The 19459-nt window shown below is 47.1% G+C and overlaps 1 protein-coding gene across 2 annotated transcripts; it reads right to left on the bottom strand.

Annotated features, from left to right (window-relative positions):
- Window positions 1-6893: 6893 nt before the first annotated feature.
- Window positions 6894-15528, bottom strand: LOC121090170 (serine/threonine-protein kinase Sgk1). 2 transcript variants are annotated; one of them, XM_040598357.1, is made up of 12 exons: window positions 15020-15528; window positions 12331-12406; window positions 11830-11905; window positions 11274-11378; window positions 10747-10830; window positions 10509-10640; window positions 10110-10222; window positions 9789-9912; window positions 9349-9444; window positions 9079-9234; window positions 8884-8973; window positions 6894-8139 (listed from the first exon to the last, which is right to left on the bottom strand). In XM_040598357.1, exons 1-12 carry the CDS (start codon window positions 15249-15251, stop codon window positions 7972-7974), a joined length of 1452 nt encoding a protein of 483 aa, XP_040454291.1. In that variant the 5' UTR covers window positions 15252-15528; the 3' UTR covers window positions 6894-7971. The 2 variants fall into 2 exon arrangements, with proteins under 2 accessions (XP_040454291.1, XP_040454292.1); XM_040598358.1 differs by lacking the exon at window positions 15020-15528 and adding an exon at window positions 12513-12854.
- Window positions 15529-19459: the final 3931 nt, after the last annotated feature.

Here is a 19459-nt window from a genome sequence, read left to right as displayed (position 1 = left end):
TGATGGGCAACGGCTCATGAAGGCAAGGGAACTCGCAAGCTCTGTAACCAGTCTTTCTTACCAGGCTGCTCCAATCAAGGTGACATGGAATATTGTATGTTTGGCTTGCTTATTGTGACAGAAGTTGCATGGTTGGAGTGGAATGAAGGACAACACGCAGCGGTAGAGCAGGTACTCACTGGTGTTAACTTATATTCATGTAAACAGTCCCACTGAAGCCAAAGGGAGACCTGGAGTGAATACGTTGTGCATGTTGTGTGTTGGAAGGTTCTATAATCTGGTTCAGAGTTGACTAACCACAGCATTTTAGCATGAGCATCTGGAGAACTATTTTTGACCCAGATGGTAACAGGCCCTCATCAAATGTTTGGTTTGATTCATGCTAGCTGAATGACTCCACTAACGATGCTCTCATGTTTGAAAAATGGTTTACAGGTTGATATGACAGTATAACTCTGTAGATTTTGGCACCGTTTGACACAAGAAGTACTCTTCTGGAAATGATTTTCTAATGGAGTGTCCCAGTATCTTATCTATTGCAGATCTTTGCCACTTTTTGCATGATGGCAACATGCCAGGAGATGCAATGTCATGTTAATAATTGTTACTATGTCATGTATGTTTCAGGGCAGATAGCCAAAGTGATAGGTGCTTTAGAAACAATTAAACTTTTTTTTTTTTTTTTTTTGCTTTTCATATTTCTTGTTCTCCAGAACTTTTAATTTTATAGGCTGCTTGTTCTTCTCTCCTTGATCTGGGTTGCTGAAACAGTTCTTTTTAGTGACCCCAAAATAAGGCATAGTATATCACTAGTCATCTGTAAACTGTAATTTAGAAATACATGCTTTGGAGGTATGTTAATCATCAAATCTGCTAAGCCTTCCTGGCTTGCAGTGATGTTTTAAACAAATACAGATTTTCTTTGCTAAATGTTTTTAATTGCTTGCAGGGGTTATCAACATCTGCAAAGGTAAAATACTTCAACTCCCTAGCAAACCGCATGATTTCCAGTTAGTTCTACATCTTTTGATACCAATCCCATGTGCCTATGATGTGATCTGCTAAATACACGTGTTGAGCAAAATATGCACATGTTGAATGATCACCTCCAGGGTGGGGTGTGTGAAACTGTTTTAACTGACTGCATTTATCAGTCATTGAAAACTCCCTTTACAGGCAATGGAAAGAAACCATCCTGTCCAGAGGGCCCACCATCTCTGTTTAAGACAAGTGAGATCAATGGCTCTTCCTGGATACCTGTTTCTCTCTGTAAACTGTAGTCACCGTAAAGGAAGACTAGGTGGCTGGCTCAGATCTGACCCATGCTGATAAAGCGATATGGTTTAATTAACTTAGTCATAGACTGTTAACTGAAGTGTGTCTCAACATATCTCAGTGAGATGATATTCTATATTCAAGGTTGAATAAAATAGTACTCGGATAATCTTTTATTAAGCAGGAACAGTTCTTACAAGGTTTAGTCCAAGTCTGAAAATTAATCATTCAAAACACAACAGTAAATTATAACCTTATAACCAACCTGATGGCTGAAATGGCATTTACCCACACCATTGACCTGTTTCTTGAGTTTAAGGATGGCATCTAGTCCAGGCTATGAGTGTGATCCCAGCTCTGAAAACAAGTGATCCTGGAGCGCAGAAAAACTTCAGACCCAAACCTGGAAGCATAAGTCATATTCGAGACCCTCTTTACCATTAGTCAATAAAGTGTGTTCCAAAGCTTGTCATATGGTCATCACTTAAAAGAAGTGTGGGGGTTATTTTGTCCCTTCAGAAAAGCTAGGTTCCTTTATACCCACATATCATCTCTATTTCTTATTTCAGTGTAGCTCACAGCACAGTCAGTCATTAACTGCAGTTATATGGTATATATTAACTTCCGTTCAAATCCATACAAACGCTGTTTTCAGCATATATAACTGAATTGATACAGCACAGTTCTCAGCAGGAAAGTTACACATTGTACCTGGGGAGACAGTAGCTGCACAGCTGTCTTCAGAGTAGGGTGTGCATTTACCTGAACTAGCAAGTTGATTTCCCTAGGAAAAGCAAAAATCGTAACTGACTGAGTGACAATACATTTTTGAAGCCATATAGGACTCTGTACTAGACATCTACTCCACTCTCCGATATGCTATAATGGAGATCACTTCTTTACAAAAGTAAAGATAGATTTCTATAGATTTCAAAAGTGAAGATACAGATTTTCCATACTAGTTCAGAATTTCTCAATAACAAACCACTAGAGAACAGTCGTAGCGCAGAGGGAAGGATGTTTAGGAGTACTAATAAAGAAGGATAAAGTCTAAGCAGGCTTAGGTCTGATCCTATAAAACACTTGTTTATGTGCTTTCATAATTTATATGATCAATATATGTATTTATATATATAAATATATATTTTAAAATATATATTACATTCATAAAAGATGGCCTGAACTGTGGCTTGTCTGCTCTTCATCAACGTGCCAGAGACCATTTGCAGAGTGCCAAGTCCCTCACCCCCGGCCGCGCGGCAGGGAGCGGTGGCTCATGAACAGACCCTTACTGCACAGACGGGCCCAGGCTGCCGCTTTCCTGGGCAGTTACATCCTCCCGAATAAATAAGCAGCTGCTGAGGGAGCCCCGGGACGCGGTGCAACTGCCGTGGCCTGGTGCGGCCTGCCCGGGCCTGCTGCGGGGCGGCGGCGGAGGCAGCCCACGTTGTAGCAGCCAAAGATCCACGCACCAAAAACGCGATCTGGAGGAAACTCTGGTGTTAGCTGGGTGCATCACAGAGGCAGGTGGACCCGGAGGGGGATGTGACAGAGGAGACCGCATCCGGCAGAAGGGAGGGTTTGTCAGGGCTGAGGGAGGCGAAAGCAAGCTCAGCTTCAGGAAAGCAGCCCCCCTTGTCACCCAGGGGCGACGCCTCTGTGGAAGAGCCACGGGAGCTGTGAGATCGTTCCTGCCCCTCACTTAGCAGCAGCTTAAACCGCTTGCTAACGCAGGCGCGGGAGGACAGCCCTGCCCAGCCGCGCGGGGTCCCGCGCCCGCCGTTTCCGAGCTGTCGGGCCGCCCGGGGCTCCCCCCGCAGGCCGCGGCGGGGCGCGGCACCGGCCACGGGGTGTCGCCCTCGCTCCAGACGCAGAGCGGTCTCCCGGGCCGGCGGCGCGGCCGGCCTGGAGGGGAGGGCGGCCCGGCCTGGGGATCCAGGGATCTGGTGGAATCACCGTCCCTGCAAGTGTTTGAAAAGCGCGTAGATGCGGCGCTTAGGGACAGGGTGTAGTGGTGGACTGGGCGGTCCTGGGTTGATTGGTGGCCTTGGTGATCTTGAAGGTCTTTCCCAACCGAAACGACGCCACCACAGCCGAACGCGGGCGCTGCTGGTGGGGCGGCTCCAGGGCGGCCGGGGCCGGGGCCGGCGGGCCCGCACTGCCGGCCGTGCCCCCAGCGCCGCGCCGGGTCGGTGGCACCGGCACAGCGAGCGGAGAGGCCGGCTCCCCCGCCACCCCCGGCCCGGGGCGGAGGCCCTGCGGCAGCGCGGCCCAGGCCGCCCGGCTCGGCGCTCCGTGCTCCACCGCCCTGTGCCACGCACGGGGGGCTCCGCTCCGCCAGCTCCCCGCACCCCTCTTTTCTTCTACTCCAACAGATGGAGCAGGAGGCAACTCCTGAGTGAACAGGAGAGCCCTGCTCTCTCCAGGGCTTGCAAACATCCCAAGCTGGGGAACACTTAGCACAGCTGCGGGTGACCAAGCAGAAAGGTGCAGTGGTTACACAGCCTTGCTGTAGTGCCCGTCCCTGTACGGAACAGCCACAAACTGCAGAATTTCAGTCTCCCAAAGAAGAGAACTGTCATTTAGTCTTACCTGACACTAAAGCAATCTGCTGGCCTTTTGCCTCTGATTCCAAATGTAAATGTAGTACATACCTGTATTAACTGTTTAAAAGTTTTCTTTTTCAAATAGCAAACTTTGTTTTTTTAAACCCTCAGGTTTTGGCAAGTAGTTTTGGAAGCGTTTTTGCAGAAACTTTCCATAGACAGTTCCAGCCAGCATGGAAAATTTTGTCCCGATCTTTGTTTCTCGGTCTTGATAGCAGAAACTATAAATGTGGGGAGTGTCAGAAACCATCTTTGCTATAATCAATCTTACTAGCTCTACTGGCATAACCATAGCCACATGGTGTTGCATGAACATCTGTAGAGCTGGTACTGCAGTTAAATAGGGAAGTAATGTTGTAGAATATTTCATTTCACTTCTTAGAAGAGTACAGATGGGCCAGAATTCATCTTGCCTACCTTTAGGTACCCCAGATAAGATGCCCAACTAGGACCAGCCCCCCAAAGCTCTTTTCTGAGCAGTGTCCTTCATTTTTTTCAGCTATCCATAGCAATTTTTCACTGCAGGTGCAAGGCTGTACTAGAACCTTGGTTTTCTTCATTAATGCCTCCAGGCTCTTTATGAGAAGTGTGCAGAAGATGGGAATACACTGCTTTTTTAAAAGCTTTTGGGGGAGAAACAGGCATCTCCTGCTTAACTTGACCAGACTGCCTGCCAGAAGTAACCGCCTGTTGAGTATAGAGGGAGCACGAGTAACATACTGTCACTGAGAAGGTTCACTTATCTTTGTAAGGCTCATGAGACAGTACATGGCTTGTGGTACACAGAGATAAGTAATACAACAAAAACAACCACATGAAATGTCTGAATTTATGTGTTTAAATATTTCTGTATCACCAATACACTCCTTCCAAGAGGTGTATGAAAAGCCCAGGCACACTCACCATACAAAATACAATATAATTAGTGTTTTAAGGTTCATATGGTTGACCATTCTGCTAAGTAAAGGAACCCAAGATGGTGGAAGTGTCGCAGAAAATTTGGGTGATTGCTTCCATTTTACAAGTAGGTGAAATTAAACCACAGATTCAGCTCGTAGTCAAAATAACACACAGCATCTATGTCAGCTGGGATTTCAGGAGTCCTAGCCCTTTGCTTCTCACTCCAGAGACTTTTCTTTAAAGGGAATATAGACCTTTCTGTATAACAAACAAAACAACAAATAAACTCAAAAGCCAGCTGACTGCCATAGACTCCCTCCCTTCAGGCATGACTGTAATACATCAGATTTAGGGACATTAAAAACATGGAAAAAAATTTCACCTTTTCTACACTAAAAAATTGAGGTGGCATGTGCTGAATATTCATTGTTCACAGTTGCAGACTTCCGCACAAAGCAGCAGCCATATAATGGGCCTACGCAGGGCAGAACAGTTAAAATTACAACCAGACGTTGTTTTTTAAAAGTAACCCATTAAAAAATGCTCTGCATCTTGGAAAAGATGAAAGACACCCAAGGTACACCTCTGAGTCACCGAAGTTCCATACTTCTTCATATTAATGACTCCAGTGTTTTTTTACTTGAAAACAAGAGATACTATTTAACGATGTATTACCCTAGGGCTGCAGTTCTCTGCTTGCATATCTGCACATAGCACCTTGCTAATGCCTGGGAAATGTGAGACAAAGATAATGCATAAAGCAGAACTTTGTTGCTTAGCAAGTGCAGTTTCATTTTCTATAGGAGCAAATTAGCACTATATATTTAAACATCTCTAGCCTACAAGTCATCAAAAGGTGTTGTGGGCACTTTATAGGACTGGAAGACTTTGGAAGGCCTGTCAGGACACTATTCAAAGAGTTACTGAATGCATGAATTTGGGATTGTTGGGAGTTTGAAGGGGAGGTGGCTGCACCTCTTTCACATACTAACATGATCTGAAAGAAGTGTTTTATTGGTTGCTATAAATTAGCATTTTCAGCTCCGAGTGCGGTCTCCCAGACATAAGTTTATAGCTGAAGCCATACAGGTTTTTTTGTTCCTACATCTAACGGATAATAAAAGATGGAAAGTTACTGCATGCTTTTATTTTGGAAATATAATGAACAGAAATATCACCCCTATGAGAGCTTTGCTTACACTGCTGTTATCACAGTGGCCTGAGCAACAGTTGACTGTCCAGGTTTTTCTCAGCAACTGCTCATTCTGATTCTCTGAATTGCTACCACCACCAACTGCAGTAACCAGTGGGTAATGGGAGCTGTAAATAAGGTGCAGACACCCAGTCCCTCATAGAAGGAAGCCACCCATCCCTATGCAAAAGAAATTGAATGGGAACACCCGAGAAGTGGTTATCTTAACACTTAATTCTTTGTTGAAAGTCCCTCTTGTAGGCCACCCAGCAGTACTCAGTAATAAAACCCTGTATTTGACACCTCAGTTTTAGATGAATAGCCAGTTGTACATCACCCGGGTAAGCATATTATCAGTTGTTGAAGTCTACCCTCCCCGATACAGATTTAAACACACTGGTAAACTCTGGGTGCATTACACTCCCCACATCCTAGCAGCAATGTTCGATGCTCCAGGATGGACTCCCAGGTAGGGAGTTTCCATCAGCCTTACAAAAACCTGCTGTTAGCATACGCCCGCAGCATAGTGCTAAGTCTTTGTTACACAACTCACCTAAGGACTTTAATTCTTTATTGTGTAGTTATGCTTTGTCCACACCAGAGAGCAGCATCTTCACTTTCCTAGAGAAAGTAATTTTGAGGAAGTGTGAACATTTGTATCTCCTAAGAGCACCCACATTGATACACACCCACTTGAACACCCACAGTTGGAAGACCAAGTATTTTGCCAAGGTGTATCCATGACAGGACTTGTATGGGCGCAGTCTGATGCAATAAAAATCACACCCCCAAGCAAAATTACAGGGGCAGCTTAGCTGATGACAGCTCAGCCTTGCTCTTAATTTTTATTTAAAAAGCTCGCTAAATTTTTTCAGAGAAAACCTTTGTTTTAAAATAAAAAATGACAAAGTTTATGGAAGTATTTTTCAGGATTTTACTGCAAACCAATGGGTTTGGTCACAAAAAATATGATACATATAACCATGTTAATTATATTACATTACAATGATGGTATACATTACAAGTAAGTCTGTAAGTTTAAATATACATCTAGAGTTACAACTGATGTACAGATCTTTTTTACAATACATACAATCAGGAATGAAAAAAACCCAAACCCCCAAACCATAAATAATGCCCATTTTACAGATGACACCTTTTAAACTAAAAAAGACCGGAAAAAAAAAAAAAAAAAGAAAAAAGAAAAAGAAAACAACAGCTTTGACTGACTGCAGCTGGGGCATTTTGGTCCATAAAACCCCTTTCTAAAAATAGAAATCTTTTTTCATAGCAGCAATGCTTTCTTCAAGCATTTGGATACAAGTAATTGAGAGCCCATTTCAATAATTTTAGTTGACTGTATAGATTTACAAAAGAAATTTCAAAATTACATTTAATTTATCTTCCAAATATGGAAGAAACAAACAATGCCCCACATTGTGGTATCCTGCAAGTGTCACACTGATGCTTTAAACTAAGTCCATCTGTAGTACGCAGACCACACACATACCATTTGTTCACATAGTAAACCCACATAAATGAACTGAGAAACACACTCTGCAACAGGGAAAGCTTTGGAGCTCACAAGATCTCATCAGAAAAAGGCACATTTCATAAAATCCTTTTCACATTCAGACAGATCTTCAGGCAAGGCTTTTCGGCGCATGACTTCAAAACAGCTTGTTCTTACTCCTACGATCTGCTGTAGCAGTCTATGGCAGCAGTCACTCTTGTTTTTCTTTCCCAAGGAGACAGCACCACTTTGGGGGAAGAACGAATGGAAATGAAAAGCCTGTAAAGCTCATTTAGAGAGTGATGTGCTCTTCAAAAAAGCTTCCAGCAAACAGTATAGTTGAAATTAAGGCTGCAAAGCTGCCATGGTGGAAATGTGCAAATTCTTTTTCAAGATGACAGGTCAACTGGCAGTTCCACCAGAAGGCCAAACAAAAATAAAAATAATAGTTGTTATTATTATTTAAAAAAATAAAGAAAAAATGTTCACAAGAAAGAGTCCACGGGTGGGGCATACGAGAAGCCCAAAAAAGCCTCAGCGGCTTCTTTGACGCTGGCAGTGATGAGGATGCTGTCTGGGGACTGGCCAATGGAGTTGGGGACTGGCTCATCTGTAAACTCCGGATCAAAGTGTCGCAGGTCACTGGGGCCACTCTGTGGAAAGGGCAGAAAAGGAAAGACACAACATTTAGACCCAAATGTTTTGTGGGTGCACAGTTCAATTCAAAATGGGGACAAGTACTCCTATGTAGAGACTCACAGCATTATGACCTCAGGCCCACTGTTTAACAGCTATTGCCAGTTGTAGTTTGACCTTTTTTTTTTTCTCCATCTGGCTGGATATTGTCTCACTAAACCAAAGATTCAATTTAATACACTATCCTCCAACTAAGCTCATGCAACATAAGCCAAATGCAAACATGCCACTCTTCCATGTGGCAGTTTGCAGGGGAGGACTTTGATTTCTGGTGTAGTTATTAAACTCAGTTTATAAAAAGTTCAGAAAGTGAAAGAACAACCTGCACAACCAGATCCCTCTCTTTAGATGTTAGTATCTGACACACCAAATGTAACTCTGCCCTGAGGAAGCTACTTGCATTTCACACCTTACTTCCCGTTAAGTAAAACAGGGATGCCGGGGATTACTTTAAAATAGCCATGCAAATGAAGCACGTGAGAGGCCGGAAAAAAAAAAAAGAGCTAAATTTAGATTTTCCATCAGCGAAAAGTCAGCTACTGCTTATTTCTAACCTTGCCTGGAGAGCCACAGGGGAAGGAAAAGCCATGTTACCCAAATACAGCCATCCGGCCAGCTCTGCCCACCTCCTGGGCACCCCACAGGGACAAGGGGGAAAAAAGACACTCTCCATACATTCTATAATTAGAAGTGATACGTACCACATTTGGGTTAAAAGGGGGTGTAATCTTCTTATTAATGAGATCATCCCAGTTAATTGGGGAGAAGAAGATGTGATTCTTTATCTCCATCTGTTAACAGAGAAAAACAGATTAATTCAGACCCAAGCTAGTGTAAGCAGTATGGCCTAGTCATCCTCCCATGCTGCCTACAGGCACTGGCTGGTTTGCACTTACAAAGTCCTCCTTGGCGCCAAGCCTCTTTGTCCTGTCTTTCTGCAAGAGGCCTTCCAGGAGATGTCTAGCTGAGTTGGTAATATTTGGCTTCAGCTGCAAGGGTTTGTTCAAGATGTTGTCGTACATTTCCGCCGTGTTCCTGCTGTAGAAGGGTGGCTGCGGGAACGGGAGAGACCCAGGTTAATGACACTGACAGGCAAGGCAAGGGGTTTCTTGCAGGGAAAGGACAAGGAATCTAGTTTCATCAGTCATGAAGGATTCACTGCTTACCAAGCCATAAAGCATCTCATACAGGACTGCTCCCAGGCACCACCAGTCCACAGTTCGGTCATAGGGCTGCTTATGAAGAACTTCAGGAGCAAGATACTGTGTAAGAGAAGGAAGAGAGCCACGTTAGCCAAAGGCATCTTTATAGTTAGGAAAGTCTCCCCATTCTCGAATGAAAGAAGCTAACTGAATCCCAGCAATATCTGAGCTACCAGAAAGCTACAAGCTCTTTATAAACAGGGAGATGGCTCAAGAGCTGTTCTCTCCTGATCCACAAGCTCTCTGTGTCCTGCATATCCTCACTGGGAGCCTGGTATTCCTAGACCCGTAATATCCCCTGATCATCTAACCAGCCATAAATAAACACGGGAGATGTCAGTTTTCACTGATGAAGACAGCATTTGCTGCCGCTCTGAGAGTGGCGGGCTGAGAACAGGCCATACCTCTGGCGTGCCGCAGAAGGTGGAGGTTGTGCCGTTGTGCTCTATGTTTTCTTTGCAGAGTCCAAAGTCAGTCAAGACAATGTGCCCCTGCGAATCCAGCAGGATATTCTCTGGCTTCAAGTCACTGTAGGAAGAGATCAAAGACAAGTGTTCATTAGGGGACCTACAATGAGAATATTTTAGGTGCAACTGTTTACAGAACTTCACTAAGTCACAAAATAACATTAAAAGCAATTTTGAGCTCAAACTGAGATCCACTTTTCATGCTGATTCAACAAAGCACATTTTTTTCAGTCTGACAAACCAAACAAGGTCACTTACCGATAAACAATGTTCAGGGAGTGCAGGTAGCCCAGTGCACTGGCAATTTCAGCAGCGTAAAAACGGGCTCTCGGCTCCAGGAAGCAACGCTCCCTCTGGAGATGGTAGAACAACTACAGGAGACAGAAAGAACAAAGTTGCATAAATGGTGCCAAAGCCTGTTAACAATGCACTTAATTAGATTCAACATATATAGGGAGGGAGAACAATAGCAGGAAATGGCCTAACGATCCTTTGGTAGTTCAAAACTTGGCAGGCTGGAAACACTCAATCCAGTAACTTTTCCCTTATGACTTCTCCCCTTGCAACTTTTTTTTTTATTTAAAAGGAAGGGTGAAAAAGTCTACCCTACCACCGTGCACATGATAGGAAATACTACTTGATTTTCTTAGAGCTTACCTCTCCACCATTGATGTAGTCCAGGACAAAATACAATTTGTCTGCAGTTTGGAAGGAAAAGTGAAGCCCGACCAGGAATGGGTGTTTCACATTTTTCAGCAGGACATTGCGCTCTGACATAATGTGCTTCTCCTGAGAACATAAGAAATCATCAATGTTTAGTACACTCGTTTAGTAATAGCAGTGAAAATATATTTGATTGACATCGCAATGGCATCATGAAGAAGCAGCTTATTACCTCCTTCTTCTTCAGGATGGCTTTTTTCTGCAGGACTTTAACAGCATAGAACTGCTCTTCTGCCTTATGCCGTGCAAGCAGAACCTGAAAGGATAAAATCCCAGAACTGAGCAATACTGAAACAGAGAACAACCCATAAACACAACTGGAAACGAGCCTTTATGTGAACTGTAGAGCACTGCTACATCCCTCTGGTTCAATGTACAATCCCTTTGCTGGAAATGCCTAATGCTATTACCACCCTGGCAGATTTAATCTAGCTCAAAGTTTTTACTCTAGTTCCCTTCCAAAAACAAAGCACGCATTCTTCTCGGCAGCAGTGCCCCACACTCCCTGGCTCTTTTACAACTCGAACGCAGCACCCTGCTCCCTCTCCCACAGCTATGCAGGTAGCCAGGCACGGGGCAGCAGGACACGCTGTTTAAGTGACCACCATTTACCAAAGCCAGTACAAACCTGACCCTTGGGCATTACATACAAGAGCTGAAGAGTATATAAATTACAACCAGAAAAGAAATTAAATTTACCTTCCCAAAACTGCCTTTCCCAATCACTTTTAAGAAATGAAAGTCTGATGGTTTGGCATGTGGGTTGGATGATGGACCAAGATTGATCTGCTGTGAAGGACTCGGCTAGAAAAACAGACAGAAGCCACATTTATTAAAACCGTTTTGTTAGTAAAGAGTCTCAACAGTATCTCTTTTTTAAAAATGTAAATAATGACTTTGAAAATGAAGACGACTCTTTTACCACTAAGAATTTAATATTGACCTCTAGCAAATATCTTAAACTACTAGGAACTGCCTCCAATATGACTATTATAGCCCTGGCTTACTTAAGAGTTCTTGTTGAGGTCCTAGCCACATTCCATACTTCAGTAACAACTAATAAAGCTTTTTCTAAAATTTCTTCTCTATGTCGGGAAAAAGTTTCAGTTTAACTCTATTACTCTTTTTGCCAGTTACATCAGTGTGCTATGAGCTGAACTAAACAAAGTACCACTCGTTATGCTAATTTTGCTACACTTCTATTACCAGCCGATTTGCTGTTCTAAAAATGCTTCACTGAGTGAAATCTGCTTACCGGAGGGGAAGGATTAGCATTCATAAGTTCAGGCTCCTGAGGCTGGGAGATTTTCAAGATAGACTGAACTTCAGGGCTGCAAGGATAAGAGCGTGCATGATTAGAAGAGTTACCAGAAGCGTCAGGCAAATCTTTCCACCAGAGGGCAAGCATGTATCGCGAAAGAGGAGTTTTGGTTTGGGCTATTGCAGAAGGCAACTGAAACAACCTCTTTGATGCAAGGAATAAAATTAATCTAGAGAAAGTAAATTCCATCATACAAATAAATGTATTTATACTCTAAGTACAGTTCAAAATAGGGACGGGTCACTAGAAATCCCATCTGACGTATTTCTCCCAAACCCAGCTGGAGATTGCTGCCAAATGAGTAATACCTCAAGATCAATTAACTCTTCCATAACAGTCATGCCAGAGGCATTACAGTAAACATTTTTTTAACTAGATCTCACAACTGACAGTCATATTTGTGACCGAAATCCGGCCAGAATTGCCGATACTTACTGCTTGCATGCATACGAGTTGGTGGCTATCTTCTGAATGAAGTCGTTCAGTCCCATTCTTCTCTGCTTCATGAAAGCTATAAAGTAAAAGGACAGGGAAAGGAAAAAATAAAATCGTTAAGCTATCCTGCCAGAAAAATCACAGCCCCGCGAGCATCCTCAGAGAAGCCCCCGGCCGCTCACCGATGAGGATGGCCACCATTCCCCTCATCTTCGAGTAAGTCAAGGTAGGACCAGATGCCTCAGCCGCTTTCACGGTCATTTTGGAGCAAGAGATGGAGGGATAAACACCGACAGCACGCTAACACCGGCTCCCAGCACCGCACTGACTTGGCTAGGCACCCGACGGCCCTTAAGTGGCGACGGTGATGGGCGGGACCGGGGCGGGGCGGCGACGCTCGTCGGTGTGTCCGCCCGCCCACCCCCCGGACGTCCTCGCAGGCGGCCGCCGTCGCCGTCCTTGTCACCGCCCTACATGGGCCGCAGCCCCCGTGAGAGCCCCCCACAGCATCCCTATCGGGCAGAGCATCCACGAGCAAACGCTGGGACCCCCTTGGTTTTTTTGGTTGGTTTTTTTTTTGAACAGCAAACTCCAGCAGCCTCGTCTCTCTCTGCCCCCACCCCACCTTCTTTTCCCGGCCCTTCTTTTTTGCGGTTCTATGAAGCTGAAATCTGGCTCTGTCCTGGCCGAGCACCTCTGCCGGCCTACAGCCTGGGCACCCACCGCCCCGCAGCCCGCTCCTGCTCCCGGGCGAGCAGCGATAAGGGCGTCTGACATTTCCTTGAAGGAGCTGCAGTGACTCAGGAGAATAAGATTTCCTGCCCAGTTTTCAATAAAACAAACAAATGTCCCTTCTGTGCACTGCCCTGATTCCGGCTCGGACATTACTGAAAGGGGAGGGGGGAAAAAAAGTCCTTTTTAATGCCAAAAAGGGAAACAAGGGGAAAAAAAATCCCAGGTCCCTGAACTTGGAGGAGACCGCTGAGATCTGCTTCTAGAAAAGGTGGGGAGATGACCAAGAACTGCACAAGTGCAGTAAGGGAGGGAAAACCAAGCAATCAAAAAAAAACCCCAGTCCCGCTCCGCTGTTTTGCTCCCGCTGTACGCGGTCATTTGGGAACACCGTGTACCCGGGACTTCGCCGCTCAGGCGCTTCCGTGCGGGCTAACCGGGTCACGCCAGGAGCGCTGGTGCATGCACGAAGCACAAAGTGAAACGATGCGCCGTGGGGCGCAGGCGGGCACGGCGAAGGGCACCGCGGCCTCCCCCCGACCCTGCCCCTGAGGCGCAGCCCCCGCGGTGCCGGGCTCCTGCGCTACGGGCGGGTGGAACTTTCCACCCGACGGGGCGTTATTCATGCGCGTATTTCGCCTCGCTGTCTGAGCGAAGGGCGATGGACTGCTCCAGCTGCAACATGCCCCCGTCCTCCTCCTGCCCGGACCCCTTCCCACCCCACCTTTATTTTTTCCCCTGCACCCGCTGTTGCTGCCTCCCTCCGCAACCACAGCCGGCCGCTGGGCGGCATCCCCTGGCAGCTGCCCGCACCGTCTGCTCCTGGGGGGGAGGTGATAGCAAGTCCCTCAGCACAGCAGCCGTCACAGGCTGCAGCGCACCCTGAGTAGCAAGGCGGATGACCTGGAGTAGAGAGATAACCCCCGCGAGGTGGGCGCAAGTCTTAAAACGCACTGCAAAGGCTTTGCAGCAAAAGAACCAAGAGGGATGCCTGCCGGCTCCGCTCGTCTTTACACCGAGCCGCCGGCGGCCGTGCCGGAGCGGAGGGGGGCCCTGCCCGGCCCCGCCGCCACAGTGCGGGGCAGTGGAAGGCAGCCGGCGCCAGGGAAGGAAGGGGCGACGGGAGAAGAAAGGAACAGCTGTCTGCGGCTGGCTGGGCCCTAGCTTCTCCCACTTGTTGCTTTCCTCACTCTGTTGCAGAAACTGCCGCTCCCGTTAATGGAAGCGGAGACATCCCCCCGAAAAAAATCCAACAAAAAATCCTAACAGAAGTACCCGCAACAAAACCCGGGGGGGGGGAGAAGAAAAAAAAAAACACAAAAACTTGACAGTTTGGAATAGCAGCAGCCCGTTTCTTCTGCCCCTTCCGGACTGCTTTCAGAGTGCTGCTGTTACAAACTACTCGAGACTCGCAGTTTTGAGGGTCACCGCAGTTCTCGTCTCCTGCTCGCTGCTCCCCCCTGGCATCATCCTGCGGGCTCTACGACGTGGCGCCCCGCAGCCGGCCGCCGGCGCTGCCTGCCCGGCACACTCCCGCCAGCTGTGCGCAGCGGGGACCGTCTGCCAGTCGCCGGGCCGGCTCCGGCACTGCCTCCCCTGCTCTTCTGCACAACCTGCCAGGAGCTGGAACCCACCCCTCTCCTCCCCGCTCCACCGCGGGCCCCCACGCTGCCCGCCAAGTGCCCACGGCGCAGCCCGAGCGCTGCCCGCCGCTGCCCCGGCTCCAGCCGGTTTCACCGGGCCGCTCGCCCCCGCTTTGCATCGGTCTTTTCGCGAAGGGCAGCGTTGCTCCTGTCAAGTCACCTGGCCCCTTTCCGTGCCAAAGGCTGCCGCGGCTGTACCCCGCACGCACCCCCCTGCATCCTCCGGTGCCCGGCCGCTGGAGAGGTTACTTCCCCCGCGGAGCGCAGTTTCCCCGCCAGGCAGGGCAGGCTGTCCCGCAGAGCGGTGAACCCACCTTTCAGCGACGACTTCTCCTCTTTGCCCCTCATCTCGCTCCCCGCCGAGAGCCCGGGCGCGGCGCGGCAGCGCTGAGGCTGTGACTGGGCTCCCGGCCGCCGCCGTAATCCCAAATAACTCCCCTTCCTGGCCGGGCGGCCCGGAGGCAGGAGGGAGGCGGCGAGGGCGGCGAGGCCGGCCACCGCTCTCGCTGACCCGGTTATGGACGCAGTATCGCGGGCGGCTGACATGCAGGAGCGTTATAAAGTTCAGCACGGGCCGCCCCGCACACTCTGCCCCGTTGCAACATCTCCCTCAAAAATTACTGTAATCAGCGCGCACACGCACAGACGCACACCCGGGCGCACGGGCAACGCCGGGGGGGGGAGGGTGCGCGCCGGTCCCAACTGACCCGCCGGCAGCGGCCAACCCTGCCCCACGCAAGGAGGGGCTGCCCACGCTCCCCCCCGCCACCCACGGGCGGGGGTCCCGCTCCCCGCTTCCCGAAAAGCCTCCGCGCCGGTTCGGGCAGAGGCGGGGCGGGGGGCTGCCGCAGCCCGCGGGGGGCGGAGGGCTGCGGCTGCCGGCCGAGCTTCCCCGCCGGCCGGATAGCGCCGGGGCGGGACCGGCGCCCCGCTCCGAGCTGGCACCCAGCGCCTTCCGCCGGCAGCGCCCCGGCGGCGCCCCCCGCCCGCGCGGCTCCGCTCCCCCCGCCGCCCGCCACGGCCCGGCCCGGCGCCGCGCACCCCGGCCGCGCCCCGCCGCGGGAAGCCGGTGTCCCCCCCGTCCTTCCGTGCCCCCTCCGGCACCCACCTGCCGGCCCCCGCGGCCCCCTCCCCGTGCTGGCGGTGCCGCCGGGCGGGCGCTTCGCGGCGGGGACGCTTTTAACGTGGAAGGCAGGCATCGCTCCCAGCGGACGAGTTATCGTTACTTGTAATTCGCGCGGCGCTTGAGAGGCACGAACCGGGCCCTCGGGAGCCCGGGGTTCGGGTGCACAGCCTGAGTGCTAAGGCCACGTTGTTAAAATTGCTGCTACCGCAGGAGCAAGCACCTCAGCGGCTGAAACGGCCGAGAGCGCAGGCAAGTGGGCACCCAAAGATTCCCTTATTCAAAAGCCAGGTCTTACGGAAAAGCATCAGACGTTGTGAAAATCTCAATAAATTGCAAGGGTTTGCTCCAAGGATTTGTATGGTCAGTGAGTTAGGAGTGTACAGCTAAAAAGTAAATACAAGAGAAGAATCAAAAAAATTACAGTGATGTTTCACACTCGGTTTACTTTTATCAGGCAAAGACCTTGGTAAATTGTCCTGAACTTACAATTCTTTTTATTATTATTTAGAAAATCTAATAATTTTTCAAAGCGAAATGAGTAAAAATAAAGTAGAAGGTGGACACTGAAAATAAAAAGGAAGGGAGACTCCACACCAGGAATATTAAAAGTTAGAGAACTCCTTGCACCAGGATGAGTGCATGGGAATGGCCTGACAAATCAACAGGGAAGAAAAGAAAAGAAAAAAAAGACTACAAAGGTGATGTGTCTGACCTGGAAGATTCCTGGACCACACATTCCTGGGAGCCAGGGCTGTTAGGGATGCAAATGTTGCCCTCTCCCTTAGCAGCCCTCCTTACTTATCTTGCTGAGTCAAGACCTCAGGATGCAACAGGTTGAACTCTTCCTAGAATTACTTGGCTGACTCTGGAAGGAAGCTTCCCCAGATTTTGCAAGTATTTTCAGCATTATTTGGCTTTGGGTTAATTAGACAAAGATGGAATTCAAGCCTTGGACTGCAGGAATGACATAGCCCCCAAATACAAGAGGCAATGGCACTCCTAACAGCATCTGTCTTCTAAAGAAAAATCTCAAAAGGTTTTACTTTCCTCCTGTAAATCGCCAACAAACAAGATCTTGCCTCTGACCTTGTAATTAAGTTCTGTGTGCAACAGCCAAAACTTTCAGTCAAGACCTTCAAGCTGCCCTCACAAATGCTGTCTACCAGTAGTAGCAAATAGATAAGGAACTGAGTAACAGCTTTAATAACAACCCCAACAGAGATTTTAAATCAGGAGCTTTCGAATGCTATCAACAGGTCTGCTAGTTGTTGTTCTGACAGGAGTTTTATTGACTGAAGCCCATATTGATCTGGAAACATCTAATTGATTTCAGTGTCATATTATGCCAAACACAAATTTGGAACATCTTTTATTTCCCTTTTCTGTTGCTTACGGAGCAGGTTTACTGCATTGTCAATAAGAGGCTTTAGTGCCAAGGGATTACGCTCACAGGATCACAGAGTGATGCAGGGCTGTGCTGAGGAAAAAGTAATTCCCGTCCTTGTAGGAAGCAGTGGAAAATTACAGCATCCTTTAGATGCACTGACCTCTAGTTAAAATAGCTGATAAACGATGCCCTAACTTCCATTTTAATTCCAGCACACTGATTTGAGTCTAACAGAGTTGTCACTGCAACACCATGAGCAAATGTTGCAGGTATTTCAGCTCACAGCAGTCAGAAAGGGGTGACTGCAGGAGCAGCACATTTGTGTGCCTTTCTTTGAGTGTGTCGCCCCCCGCCCCCCCACGATTAGTATAAATCCTTGCAATATTGTGTAGTCTCTCGCTTAGAGTCCTCATAAAACCAGGCTGGATGACAGAGGCTTGAATTCATTATTGTTATTACGAACTTAAAATACTGTGCTGTGGCTGCACAGTTTGGTCTTATCAGAACTGTGTAGGGCTAGTATGGTACATACTAACATAAGATAGTTACGTTCTAACATAAGATAGAAAAGTGATAAAAAAGGGCTTGTGAGAAAAATGAAGATTCTTAGTGATGCTGTGAATTCAGTCTGCTGGTCTCCTTTGGTCACAAGGCAGCCTGATGTGAAGAGCTGGTACAAGCTTCAGGATGAATAGGGTTAAGCAGGCACCGTCTGCTAACTCTGGCACTCAGATTATTTTTTTTCCCAGAACTTTGGCTTTTGAAGGATAATATGAGAGTTGGATTTAGGCATTTTCTATGAAGGACACAATCTAAACAAGTTTTCATGTATCTCTTGCTTGAACATATGTGCTAAAATACAGATGATAGCTGACCTAATCTAGTTATCAGGTCATCTCTCTTTCCCTTATCTCTTCATCTAGTGTTCCTGTGAGGTGTTTGCTACCATGATATATCAGTGCCTTTTATGTGTATACAAAGCCCCTATCGTCACCATTGTAATTCATTATCTTAAAAGAGAGATCACTTTAAGCCTGTAAGCCCTCCAGCAACCTTGGATTTAAGGCACCAAACGCTGTAAATAGTGAGCAAATTAGTCAAATAAAGGAATTTTTGCTAGAGAGAGGTTCAGCTGGCTGGTAACGCAAACCAGCAACTTGGATTCTTGGAGATGAATTTGATATGAAAACAAAGGCCTGCTAAAGGGAGGCTCACACTGTCAGGTTTTAATGCTTTTCCTCTTGGTGATACCACCATGTCTCTTGCCATTATGTTGAATGCTTTAATATTCCTTATTATTTCTAAGACATTTTCTTTCAGGAATTGTAAGAGGCTTCCGGAGCAGGATGCAAAAACATGCACACTAAACAGGGCTTTACTTATAGGGATTTCTCTCTAGTCAGCTGTAATTTTAGAACATATTTGCCACAGTTATCTGGGTCCATTGCTTTCAATAGGGTTATTACAGTATTTCTGAGGGTAGACCAATTACTCTAAGCTAGAGGGCAAGGGAAGAAATATTGATTTTTCCCTGGGTAACTTGTCCAAAATGAAATAAAAGTATTTATATATTAATTCATAATATATTCATCCTTCTTAAGTTTTGGCATTTGAGTTAGGCATAGAGTCACCAAAGGCACCCTCCTTGTCAGAAGAGACCAGTAAGCACCCTGGAGGAAACTCAGTGCATCTGTGGCCTGAATCAGGCAGTGTCTAATGTTTAATTGAAGGAATTTGGGTCTGAAACCCACAGATAGATAGAAGCCTTTTTGAATTACTGGCAATATTTTTTTGCTATTTCTGAGGCTTCATATGTAAGAGGTGTGGAACTACTTTAGAAGACCATATTATCAACATAGCCTGAGAAAGCTGGTCATTTTTTTCCTAATTTATATGTATTTAGATAAAAAGATAAAATCTTAGGGTAAGTTTAAATACCATAGATGATAGGCAGAGATTCCTGACCTGGCTCAGGACCTGCAGGAAGGCTTGTAACATTGGTATAATGCTCCATAGTGCTCCTCAAGGATGAATTATACATCTTGGCTTCCAGCTAGTAGCCTTGCATGGTTTCTGTATTGTGCTGGATATACAAGACATACCAGCTTTCTTAAAATTAGTTGATGTTATCTTGCCTTGCACTGTGCCTGATACCATCTCAGAGAGATGTGGAAGTACTAGTTCTATTTTATAAAAGTGGGAATTAAACGACAGAGCAGACAATGTGTCTCATCTGAGGGA

This window comes from Falco naumanni, chromosome 6 (genome assembly GCF_017639655.2).
Source record: "Falco naumanni isolate bFalNau1 chromosome 6, bFalNau1.pat, whole genome shotgun sequence".
Taxonomy (NCBI): Eukaryota; Metazoa; Chordata; class Aves; order Falconiformes; family Falconidae; genus Falco; species Falco naumanni.
Note: the sequence above shows the minus strand (reverse complement) of the source record. Positions and strands in the feature narration are given on the sequence as shown.

Bases quoted from the DNA above. Each gene is read 5' to 3' on its own strand.
- LOC121090170 (XM_040598357.1), bottom strand. From the start codon at position 15,251: ATGTCAGCCGCCCGCGATACTGCGTCCATAACCGGGTCAGCGAGAGCG. The intron at 11,379-11,829 runs GTAAGCAGATTT...CTGTTTTTCTAG, and splicing joins ATGCTAATCCTTCCCCTCCG to CCGAGTCCTTCACAGCAGAT. The intron at 8,140-8,883 runs GTACGTATCACT...CCCTTTCCACAG, and splicing joins CCCCTTTTAACCCAAATGTG to AGTGGCCCCAGTGACCTGCG.